The 12709-nt window shown below is 37.9% G+C and overlaps 1 protein-coding gene across 3 annotated transcripts; it reads left to right on the forward strand.

Moving 5' to 3' along the window:
* The first annotated feature begins 1913 nt into the window (after positions 1-1913).
* Positions 1914-10931, forward strand: grap2b (GRB2 related adaptor protein 2b). 3 transcript variants are annotated; one of them, XM_058402016.1, is made up of 10 exons: positions 1916-2099; positions 3881-4014; positions 4440-4531; positions 5812-5931; positions 8240-8399; positions 9058-9099; positions 9247-9321; positions 9820-9897; positions 10220-10297; positions 10457-10931. In XM_058402016.1, the coding sequence occupies exons 2-10, from the start codon at positions 3937-3939 to the stop codon at positions 10631-10633; spliced, it is 900 nt and encodes a 299-aa protein (XP_058257999.1). In that variant the 5' UTR covers positions 1916-2099; positions 3881-3936; the 3' UTR covers positions 10634-10931. The 3 variants fall into 3 exon arrangements, with proteins under 3 accessions (XP_058258000.1, XP_058257999.1, XP_058257998.1); XM_058402015.1 differs by having other exon boundaries at positions 1920-2099; positions 3916-4014; XM_058402017.1 differs by lacking the exon at positions 5812-5931 and having other exon boundaries at positions 1914-2099; positions 3916-4014.
* Positions 10932-12709: the final 1778 nt, after the last annotated feature.

Consider the following 12709-nt stretch of genomic DNA (forward strand, 5'->3'; position numbering starts at 1 on the left):
TCTCTGATAAAAATCTCCCTATATTTGGCAAACATCCAGATATTTCTCCAGACAGACAGATGATTTATTGCGTCTGTTGTGATGTTTTGATGTATTTATATATATATATATATATATATATATATATATATATATATATATATATATATATATATATATATATATAAAATAGGTTCCATTTTAAGATTAGAAGTGATCAGCTGACCCTTTTTTTTTCCTTCATGGTCACAGACTTGCCTCAAACCACTTCCTGTTCAGAAATAATGGCCTGCAGAACCAAACGGCTGATCAAGTGGCTGAGAAGTTGCACATGAAGCAATGTATTTTTGCTTAGTTTACTGAATTTTCACTCGGCTCAACGTATATATTTTTTGACTAGAGATTAAAAAAAAGTGTGTTATGAAATGTAACTCTCTTACTACGTATACACACACACACACACACACACACACAGACACACACACGCGCTAGACATCAATGGTAGTTTAGGGCTGTCTCTATATATGTATGTACGCAAAAAATACAAGAATGAAATGTAACTAGAAATGGATAAAAAGCATGAGAGGTTTGTTCATTTAAAAATAAATAAATAAAATTAATGAATAAATTAAAAAATAAATTAAAAATGTGGGGGGGGGGTCCGCTTCGTAAAGTTGAGTATTTTATTCCTTTTATACAGAACCATAGTGATTTTCCATCACCCATATTTTCAAATTTTCACAAATTTAACAAAAATCTTTTTTACAAGGTTATCTTTTTTCTTGAAACATCCTGTCTTTACATGCAAGCTGAAGACATTTTTCTACTTATAAACGTCTCCTCTGAGGAAACTAATACATGATGTGTGTTTTTATTAAAGGGATTAATTCCTTCATTTATGTGATTTGGGCTTAGGGTTAGGGGTTTTTTCTTGCCTCTGTTGGGTGTGTGTGTGTGTGTGTGTGTAGTTTCAGGGGTTTCCTACAGGTTCTCCAGTTTCCTCCTTCCAGTCTAAAGTCATGCAATGTAGGCTGATTTGCATGTCTAAATTGAACGTTGCATATGCCCCAATGTGCCCCGAGTCTCCTAGTATAGATTCAAAGGTTCCTTTTAACCCTGTGAAGCATAAGCAGTACAGAAGATCAGTAGGTGAATTTGCTATGCAGTTTCCAACCAATCAGAATTAAGAATAGATAGATTAGGTAGATATACTTTATTGAGCCCATGAGGGAAATCTTTCTGTTACGATGCACTGTGTATTCTGACCCCTTTCTATCAGAACCAGCATTAACTTCTTCAGCAGTTTGAGCAACAGTAGCTCGTCTGTTGGATCGGATCACACGGGCCAGCCTTCGCTCCCCACGTGCATCAGTGAGACTTGTCTGCCCATGACCCTGTCGCCGGTTCACCACTGTTCCTTCCTTGGACCACTTTTGATAGATACTGACCACTGCAGACCGGGAACACCCCACAAGAGCTGCAGTTTTGGAGATGCTCTGATCCAGTGGTCTAGCCATCACAATTTGGCCCTTTGTCAAACTCGCTCAAATCCTTACGCTTGTCCATTTTTCCTGCTTCTAACACATCAACTTTGAGGACAAAATGTTGACTTGCTGCCTAATATATCCCACCCACTAACAGGTGCTATGATGAGATAATCATTCTTATATCTATATATATATATATATATATATATATATATATATATATATATATATATATATATATATATATATATATATATGCACACACAAAAATAATATATATATACAGACATACAGATATACTGTAGCTTGAATAAAATATGACAGCTGCATGTCCAGATGTTCAGCATTTCACCTTTTTATCTTAAGAGCTCTTAAGATATCTCCTTAAGAGGACGGTCAGCGCTGAAACCAAGGTCACAAACACATGGTGTCAAGGGGAGGAGGTGATTACTTTCCTCTTATTCTTCCTCTTTCTGTATGCTATGCAGCAGCCAAGAACTCGAAGTCAGCTTTACTAGCTGCTCTGTGTAGGTTAATACGCACAAAAAGAAATCATTCTTGAGCCTACAAATAGACAATTTCTGGAAAGGAATACCTGGAGCTTGCTTGGCTTAGATCTTGGCTGGTGAAAAAGTAAGTAGCAAAGCAAAGAGTGAGGAAATAAATGAAAGCTAAAGTGATTTATAGTATTTTAATCTTACATTTTGAGAATTTTGGACGGTTTAAAACAGGAAAAAGCAGGGGGGGGAAAAAAAAAACCCTAACAGGAAATGCTTTTCAACAGGCCATGAGGATGTAAATAAGTTCTTAGCGCTTAGGTTTTTAGAAAGTATACAGATAGCAGTTTGATGATTTTGCAACTGAGAAAACAAAAAAAACAAAAACGATAGAAATATACCATCATGTCTAATCATGCATCTTTCACTATGATGAAGGAATACGTGTATTGATGATTAGTGCAACAGGACTTGCAATAGAGTGATCTTTATTAATAATAGTGGGTCATGAAGGATTTGCTCATGTGTTAAAGTCATCGTTATGAATGTATTCGTACTTGTTTTAATATATTAGGTAGAGATTTCTGGACCTTGTGGGCAAAAAAAAAACCCCACAAAATTGTCAAAATGGTGCAATAATCACATGTGATCATAATCTATATAGCTTTTTTTTTGCTTGAGGCTGAAGAGAATACACCCCATATATCATGCTTAAAAGCAACACTGTGGTTTTTTTGTAGGTGTAATTTAGACTGATGCACAGCGACTTATTCAGGGCTGCCAAAATCAAATGGGCATTTATGACAGCTATTCATTTAGTGCTGATGATTAAACGTAGCTTCCTCTGGTGAGCGTCCGCTGCGGGACCACTTCACTGTCGACGAGTAATTTATGCAGTGGCTCGACATTCATTACAGACCCAAGTGTCTGTCCTTTCGGTTGTGTGTGTGTAGGTGTGTAGTCATGCGCTGTCTGAAGGGGAGACTGAAAGTTAAGGCTCAAAGAATGTCATCCTTTCTAGTTCCTCTCTAGCGACCAGGTCCAGACACACTCATCCTATTTATTGTATTATAGGTATTTAAATACCAGAGGTATTTATTGCACTTTTGAGTTTAAACAAAACATATATCTATCCTGGAATGATTCCTAACAATGGTTTTATTTATCCGGTTATAGTTACTGTTACATGTGGAAAACACTACTACCTGTTATCACTTACATTAGAGCAGCAAGAGCCAATCGCCTTTCTCGTCAGCCTCGTCAGTGTTAATAAGACAAAAAAAAAAACTCTTGTGATGTAAGAAACCGCCTGACAGAAAACTTCTCTTCTAGAGAAACCATTAAATCTTAAATCGATATCTTTATATGAAGAAATGATTACAGATTAGAACTGATCAAAACACGTTCGGGGTTCATTTCTCGCTGCTTTTGCAGGTAGCTGTAATTATAATAATAAAATAAAGCTCATGTTGAGTTGCTGATGTGTTATTCCTCAAAACTTGTGATATCCTCTCGCTCTCTCTCTCTCTCTCTCTCTCTCTCTCTCTCTCTCTCTCTCTCTCTTTGTACACAAGATTTGGTTAATACAAATGATCACAGCTTGTTCACTAGAAAATGAAAGAAACTAACATCAACTGATGGATGTGGAGAATGAAGGAAAACTGTTCGATTTTCCTCCAAAACATTCCAGTTTTTTTCCGGTTTAATGGGGCTTGTCATCATCCACATTTGATGTGTTCTACCTAGCTGTCTCGGAGGAATCGCAGGATATTTACAAAAAAAAACAAAAAAAACAGAAAAAGCCTATTTCTGGTGCTGTAAACTCTTCCGGAAAATATTAACAAAAGCAAGTTGAAAAGGGCAAAACAACATCATCTCTAATGAGCTCTCTCTCTCTCTCTCTCTCTCTCTCTGTATGTGTGAGAGCGTCTCTCTTGCTTTCTCTCTCCCAGAATCAATGAGCTGTCTCCATCATGGAGGCAACGGGCAAGTTCGACTTCACCGCCACGGCCGATGATGAGCTGAGCTTCAAGAAAGGAGACGTGATTAAGGCAAGGCTGAACGTCCGTATAAGCCAAAAAAAAAAAGAAATCTTAAATCAGGGTTGCTTCTTACACAGTATAGTGCATAAATAACATAGATGTGTATACAAATAAAACCTAAATAACAAAAAGTATGCTGTGTATACCATATTTATTTGTTTATTTATTTATTTATTTTTGCAATTATGATCAAAGCCTGAGGTTTATTTTCCTAAGATGAGCAACTCAAGGTTTGGGACTAATTGGGGTCAGTAGTTCAGTGAAAGTAGCCATAATTCCCTCATTGGTACTCACCTGCATCTGAAATATCTTCAGTGTACTATATGTAATAGAAATGTGTGTGTGTGTGTGTGAGTGAGAGAGAGAGAGAGAGAGAGAGAGCAATAAAGAGAACTAAAGTTTTTAATTAGCATGTATGTTGCATTTCTCTGCAGATTTTGGGCACTAAGGATAACTGGTACAGAGCTGAACAACATGGTCTGCAAGGCTTCGTTCCAAAAAATTACATTACCCTCGACATCCCCAGGTTATTATTACGGCTTTATGAGGGAGGAACGAGGGAGGGTTTGAGGGAAGGGGGTATGGGGGGTTGGGATTTGCAGTTTAGAAGAGATTGATTCGTTGTTTTAGTTTCTGCCAGAGCAGATTGAAAGCATTTCCACAGACAGATATGAATTTATTTAATACAAAATAGTGTACATAACAGTGCTTTAAGATAACTTTATTGATATGTAATTGTAAGTATGTTACAAGAAGGATTGAGAGTGGAAAATTACACATCCAAAAACCAACATTTACTCAACATGGTTACATCTAATAAAATTAGATTAGGCTTTTAGGCCACAGGGTTATGAGTCGGTCAAATATTTTTCAAGATTTTTTATAGAGCTGTTTTGCATTGCACACGAGAAAGATACAGCAATAAAAAAAAAAAGAGACTGAGACTTTCAGGGGGTTTGTCTAAAATATATAACAGTTTCAAATACACTAGAAAATGTGAGCGAAGCGACTGAGAAATTAAAAAGAGAACTTGGACTGAAAACTATTAAAGACCACAATTAGCTTAGCCAGACATTCGAGAATACACAGAACAGTCCTTCCAGGATCTTGTGTTATTTTTTCTCGATTGCAGAAATGAAAATCAAACGCAACTCTGATAATATTAGGAGGAACTTTTCAGCAGATTTCATGTGACATCACAAACACACATTCAGCCAAAGCCTTCTTCCATTCCTGTGTCCAACATTCGTCACAGAAAATCATTACAGATGTATAAGAGTTTAAAATCCTATGCTTGCAATTTCACCAACTCAAGTAGTTTTTCACTAGTAAGTAAAGCACAAAAAAATTCAAGTTTGGGGAAAAAGCAGCAGCAAAATCAAGCTGTCACATCCGGACACCCCCGCCCTGTGCGGGGCTCGAACCCGGACCTCCGTGTTGGTGCATCACCCCATGGAGACAGACCCACTGCTTTTTTGACGTAGACAGACATGGGGAAGTCTAACCTAATCACAAAGACACTACATAGCACTAATTAATCAGAAACAAACAAAAACTTGAACTTGACTCTAAAACTAAAACATAATAGTCAGACATTTTCTGAGAATGAGAATGAATTATATACCAGTAAGATGTTAGACAGCTTTGCGCTTTATTTATGCCATTAATACATTATTAATGAAGCTGCAGGAATAAAACAAAACAACAATGTGACAGCTGTGCTTTTGGCACAGAACAGAACTGCTGTATCTGCTTTATAGTATATTTACTGATCCTGGTGTTCTAAGATCAGGTCTTTTCCTGTAGCTGGTTCCAGGAGGACATGAGTCGCCGGGCGTCTGAGAGCGCTCTCATCCCCAAGCCGATTGGTTCGTTTATCATCCGTGGCAGCCAGAGCTCTCCGGGAAACTTCTCCATCTCTGTCAGGTGATATAGTCACAGTCTGACAGTGAACACTGTGCACATCAAAATGACATCTTTTGCACTTGTATAGAATTAAATACATATGTAAAATATGTATTCGTCATTTAGAGACTGGACTAGCATTCATTTATGGCACAGAGGCAATAAATAAATAAATAAATAAATAAATAAATAAATAAATAAATAATGAAAGAAAAAGTAATATATAAATACGTTATCGCATTTAACGCATAGATCTAAAGGTGTCGGTTTTGAAAAGCTTAATAAATAAAATACAATGTCTGCTGTTAAAAATCAACATACAAATTATAATGCTGGGAATAAAAATAGAAATACTAATAGAAGTGCTGGATACCAGTGAAATAGGTAGAGTTATATCATTTGAATGAGTTTTTAACGCCTTCATACAGACCTCGAACCTCAGACCTGGACATGTACACTAAGCTCCGCCCCCTGGGTTCAATTAAAGATTTAATGTTCATTTAGCTTGAAAGGATTTTAACTCTATCCCAGATAATTTACACTCAGACTCAGAGGTTTAAAAATATACGTTGATGTTGTGTCTTTTGCATTATGATTAAAATATCTGATGTAGCTCATTTTTTCCCTTTCACATCACTCCCTGGACCAGTGGAGGTTTACTTCTAGTCAATTCCCTTTTGCAGGTATACTCCCAGGTCCTGTCAATCCTATTTAAATCCACTTCCATTCAATCCATTGCAGCAGTCCCTTTGAAGTGATTCAAGCATAAATCCACACACAAAGCCTTTAGATACGGGCCAGCACAGATAAGTGAACTTAGTCTGGGAAAGTACCATTGTTATACAAAAGAAAATCACAGCATCCTCTTTTCTATTTTAGCAGCTCAGCCAGTTTGACCAGCTTGCTCTTTGCTTTTGCTCTTGTTCCCAAAATTTCACTTTCGAGACCATGTCCGATTAAATCGCAGCTAAATGAAAGGTGTTAATAATCGTCTCCTTCCTACAAGCTTAAGTAGATATACTTGAAATACTTGAAATAGTTGGTCCAATACAGGCAGCCTTGGCTCCGCCCACTGATGTGATGGAGGCTTTCTTTCTCTGTATATTTTTATGAATACTTTATTCTTCTTCATATTGTTCAGGTCTCTGCTCATCATTTTAATATTGCTACGGTCCTTACTGCAGTAAATGACACTTGAAATGTTTCCCTGAAGCACATGAAAAAAATGATTAGATTGAAATATCTGTGGTGTTTTTACTGACTTTGCTGCTCTGACATCACAAGAGGACAAAAATAGCATTTAAATAAACGTACTCCGACCAGGCATAATATTATGACCACCTGCCTAATGTTGTGTTGGTCCCCCTATTGATACCAAATAGGCACTGTGTATTCGGACACCTTTCTATCAGAACCAGCATTAACTTCTTCAGCAATTTGAGTAACAGTAGCTCGTCTGTTAGATCGGATCACAGGGCCCAGCCTTCGCTCCCCACATTCATCTATGAGCCTTGGCCGCCCATGACCCTGTCACCGGATCACCACTGCTCCTTCCTTGGACCACTTTTGATAGATACTGACCACTGCAGACCGGGAACACCCCACAAGAGCTGCAGTTTTGGAGATGCTCTGATCCAGTCGTCTAGCCATCACAATTTGGCCCTTTGTCAAACTCGCTCAAATCCTTACACTTGCCTATTTTTCCTGCTTCTAACACATCAATGTTGAGGACAACAATGTTGACTTGTCTGTCTAATATATCCCACCCACTAACAGGAGCCATGATGAGGAAATCATCAGTGTTACTCACTTCACCTCTCAGTGATCATAATGTTGTGCCTGATCAGTGTAGATCAGTGATAATCAGGTTTTAGCCCCTAAAACCAAGTTATATTTCTCACCTTACAATAATATTAATACAAATGTACAGTATATACAATTCAATTATGGCAGCAATGTGTAGTATTATGTTTGCTCTAAAGATGTCAGTAGTTGCATCATCGTTGATGAGATCATGTGACCTTCAGAAAAAGGAAATGGCGGAGTCATGCTTGACTCTTGAGCAACACAAGATGTCTAGGTTAAGATCTATGAGATGACAAGTGATAAGTGACACAGGAAAGTTAAGCTTTGTATGCTGAGCAGAAAGAACAGATTAGAAGATGAGAGAGCTGGACAGAAGTACTAAAGCGCTGCTGCATCACTATCTCAAGCTGAAGATGAGGCAAGGCTAAACTAATGTAGACCAATATATCAACAACCAAAGCAATACTCTTAGACACCATTGGGTGGATTTGTCTTCAGTGGGTTTTTTTTCTCAATCCTGTAGGCATGAGATGGATGTGCAGCACTTTAAAGTGCTCCAGGACAACAGAGGGCAGTATTTTCTGTGGGCTGAGAAATTCAGCTCTCTGAATGAACTTGTGACGTACTACACATATAATTCCATCTCCAAGCAGACCTCGATACGCCTCCTGTCTGAGCAGCAGGTGAGTGGACAGATAAATGTATGCCAATTTTATTCCTTGTAAAAAGCTTAAAAACATTACAAATATTGTAGTTTTTAATAAGAGGTAAATTAAAGAATGCGGGCAGCTAGACAACAGTGTAGGTTGAAAATCAAATTACTGTACAAAGAAAAGAGAAAATTTTATTTTTGTTGGATATATATTTCGGCATCAGTGTAGAGTGCCATAGAGTGATCCAGTAATGGGTTGGCACAGGGTCCAGGGTGTCCCTTGCTTTGTGCTCTCAGTCCCCTGGTATAGGCTCCAGGTTCCCTGTGATACTGTGAAGGATAAGCGGTACAGAAAATGGATGGATGGATGGATGGGTGGACGGATGAATGGATGGATTGATTATTGATGGATTGATAGCACCTTCCTGATGGGAGGAGGGTAAATAGTCCATGATTAGGGTAAGAGGTGTATTTTTAGAACATATATAGTTAATTAAATGTGTGTGTGTGTGTGTCATGAACTCATGAAGACATAGTCATACGACTATTTCACATTTGCCCATCCTGTTATAGCTAGTGCGATGCTCAGTACAGTCCCCAAGAAGGGTGTAACCGAACTAACAGAGTGTGATGTTTATCATGACAGACTGGTTTCTTTTTATATTTACACCAAAACACTGGTATTTCAGAGCCTGTTAAACGCTGCTCCAGATCCCAGGCCGGTTCCTCAGGTACTGTACTGTTACTACTCTTTGTTTTCAAATCAATTGTTCAGATCACAAAGGATTAGAAGAAGAAGATGAAGAAGTAAAAAAGATGTGTTTCAATGTATGTGTGTGTTTATGTGTGTGTGTGTGTGTGTGTGTGGTCCCTCACAGGAGAGAAGAAACAAGGCAGCAGAGTTAAAGAACAGACCTCTCCCTCGTCCTGCAGAGACACTTCCACCTCCACAGGTAGCAACACACACACACACACACACACACACACGATAAATTCCCATTCCCAAAATGGTGCCCTCTAACCCAGAATTTTTGTATACTGTCTCCTCATCATAGCTGTTTTTTGTTTGTTTGTTTGTTTGTTTGTTTGTTTGTTTGTTTTCTTCATTTTTTATTATTTATTATTGGTCCTTTTTTGATTGCTTATTTTTTGTCTTCCATTCTGATGTGTCCTCCTCTGTCTAACCTCTGTGTACATGTAACCCTGTCCCATCGTAAACAGAAAAAGAAAAACAGGGAGAAAATGAAGAGGAAATATAAGAAAACCATAAAGAAAATCATTAGATTCAAAATTATTATTATTTTTTTATTATTTTATTAATCCACAGTTTTATAAAACATTCATATTTTTCCCCAAAAGCCACTTTTACTGCAGATTATCAGGAAGCGTAAAAATGATAGCATGTGTGTGTGTGTGTGTGTGTGTGTGCGTGTGTGTGTGCGTGTTTGCAGGAGACCAGATATCAAAGTGTACAGTCAGGGCCACCGGGTCCACCTTTTTGTCCTGCAAACACTTTTCCACCTCCACAGGTAATACACACACACACACACATACACACACACACTTGATTTACATATAGAGCAATAATAAATCAAATTAATCAAATAAAAAAAGTTACAATTGTAAAGGATGTAACCAAATATGAATATTATAATTATTGTAATAATAATAATAATAATAATAATAATAATAATAATAATAATAATAATAATAATAATAATGTGTTCTAAACAGATACAAATACAGATACGAATAGGAAGTGCACTAGCCTGAAAGTGGAACACACTTACTTCTAACTCAAACAGAAAAACATATATGAATGTGTGTGTGTGTGTGTGTGTGTGTGTGCAGGAGACCAGATATCAAAGTGTACAGTCAGGGCCACCGGGTCCACCTTTTTGTCCTGCAAACACTTTTCCACCTCCACAGGTAATACACACACACACTAGCCTTGATTTGCATATACAAATATCCAAATAAAGTGGAACATACTTACTTCTAACTCAAATAGAAAAACATATATGAATGCGTGTGTGTGTGTGTGTGTGTGGGTGTGTGTGGGTGTTTGTGTGTGATATGTTCACGCAGGCGTCACTGAAAAAGGTCAAGGCTCTGTATGACTTCATAGCCGAGGAGCAGGACGAACTGAACTTCAGCGCTGGCGACATTATAGACGTTTTGGACGAGTCAGAATCCTTCTGGTGGGTGGGTCGGGTACGAGGGAGGACAGGACTCTTCCCCACCAACTACATCACTTCTTTATGACTACATACAGCCCAAATCATATGTCTGTGCTAATTTCATGTTTGTGTTTATTTATCACTATCCTGAGTGTTTCTTTTACCCAAAAATCAGTTCCAGTTGTCTTGCTTTCCAAATAAACAATTTCATCATTTCAGTGCTTCTCATAACCCTCGTGTTTCAGAGAACAGCCCAGCTGACACCGAGACTCTGCGATGACTGTACTGCCAGTGTCATTTATTCCAGTTGTCACACCCTGCCTTTGTTGATTGATTTAACTCTGTGATGAAACCACAGCTGAGTCAACCAAAAAATAATACAAGTTTAGTATAAAATAAGTATTAATTTATTTATTTTTTCTCAACATTCTTTCTTCAACATTCAAATGATTCCCACGAACATTTAGGAAACTCCGCCCCCTGGGTTTCAGGTGCCCCGTAAAGAGTCTATAAAATATAGTGATAGGAGAGACAAGAGGTTTTACCCAAACACAAAGCATCCAATCAGGGTTTCTTAGCAACTTAATAACCTTTTGCTTTTATCATGCTCTATATATCTTTCATGTTATTTGTATAAATAAATAAATAAATATTTATTTATGTAAATAGATGACTATGCAAATAAAGAAAGAAAGAAAAATAAAACACCTAAACTATTAATAAGCAATTAAAACAGTCGCCATTTTGACATCCCAAGCAAAGCTTTCTTCCCTATGCCAGAAAATAAAGAAAATAAACAATCAAACTAACAATAATAATAATAATAATAATAATAATAATAATAATAATAAACAGTCCTTCCTTCAACAGTTTCTCTTTTTTCTGTCTTTTAATGTTTATAAAACACATAAACACACACTCATAAAACCAGAAAGCACACAATACTCTGTCCTGTTGCTTGAGACACCTTCTGTAAATGTTAAATTAAATAAAGATTAAAGGTAAGTATTTTTGAAGTCTGTGTATTATTAGGCCTTGATTATTTGAGGCGCCATACATCCATCCATTGTCTATTCCCGCTTTATTCCTAATTAGGGTCACAGGGATCTGCTGGAGCCTATCCCAGCACACATTGGGGCGAAAGGCAGGGGTACACCCTGGACAGGGCCACACATAGACAGACCACACACACTCACCCCTATGGGCAATTTACAATTACCAATCAACCTAATGTACATGTTTTTAGACTGTGGGAGGAAACCAGAGTCCCCGGATTAAACCCACGCAAGCAAGGGAGAATATGCAAACTCCACACAGAAAGGGCCCTTGCTGTTCGAACCCGGGATTCGAACCCAGGACCTTCTTGCTGTGAGGCAACAGTGTGCTGTCCAATGTCATACAAGTCCCTGTAAATAAGCTGTTGCTATAGAAACAATAACATTAGAAGATGTTATTCAAATTAAAGACTGCTGTCAGACCTACAGGCTACCTGGAGTACCTATGGAGGTACAGGCTGACCAATCGGATTTGAGAATGGTATAACATGTTTATAACACAGCGGGTCGAATTCCTGGATCAAACTGTTCAGTAAGCGTACAAAATTTTGCACGGCTCGGATTTCCGGCTATACCGTGAATGATGGTGTTGTAATATTTGACAAAATTCTGTGGTAAGTGTGGCACTGCAGACTGGTTGGTCAGTTATATGAAAATGATCCCGGCTGGTGGTGTGGTCACTAAAATGAGTAGCTTTACCACGCTAATGTAGATTATTTTCAGTGATATAACTTTACATGCAGTTGAGATGCATGCAAAAGTGAAAGATATTTCATTTAAGGTGGTTTCCAATTCCAACCAGATTGCTGAAAGAAGTGATACATGCAGCTGGAGAGTCTCTTCTTAATATTATTAACTCTTCGTTATTTCTAGGTCACGTCCCAAAATCTCTTAAGTTAGCAGTTATTAAGCCTCTTCTTAAGAAACCGAAACTAGACTCTGATGAAATATCAAATTACAAACCGATTTCAAACCTGAGGTCCTTCATAATCTTCCTGGCTTTGGTCCAGCACCGCTTGCTGTATATGGTGTCCAGGTCAGGAAGCTCGGTGCGGATGGTGCGCTCGGCTGATCGCTCCACCCTCTGGAGAGCTTGCCTGTCCTGT

This window comes from Hemibagrus wyckioides, linkage group LG11 (assembly GCF_019097595.1).
Source record: "Hemibagrus wyckioides isolate EC202008001 linkage group LG11, SWU_Hwy_1.0, whole genome shotgun sequence".
Taxonomy (NCBI): domain Eukaryota; kingdom Metazoa; phylum Chordata; class Actinopteri; order Siluriformes; family Bagridae; genus Hemibagrus; species Hemibagrus wyckioides.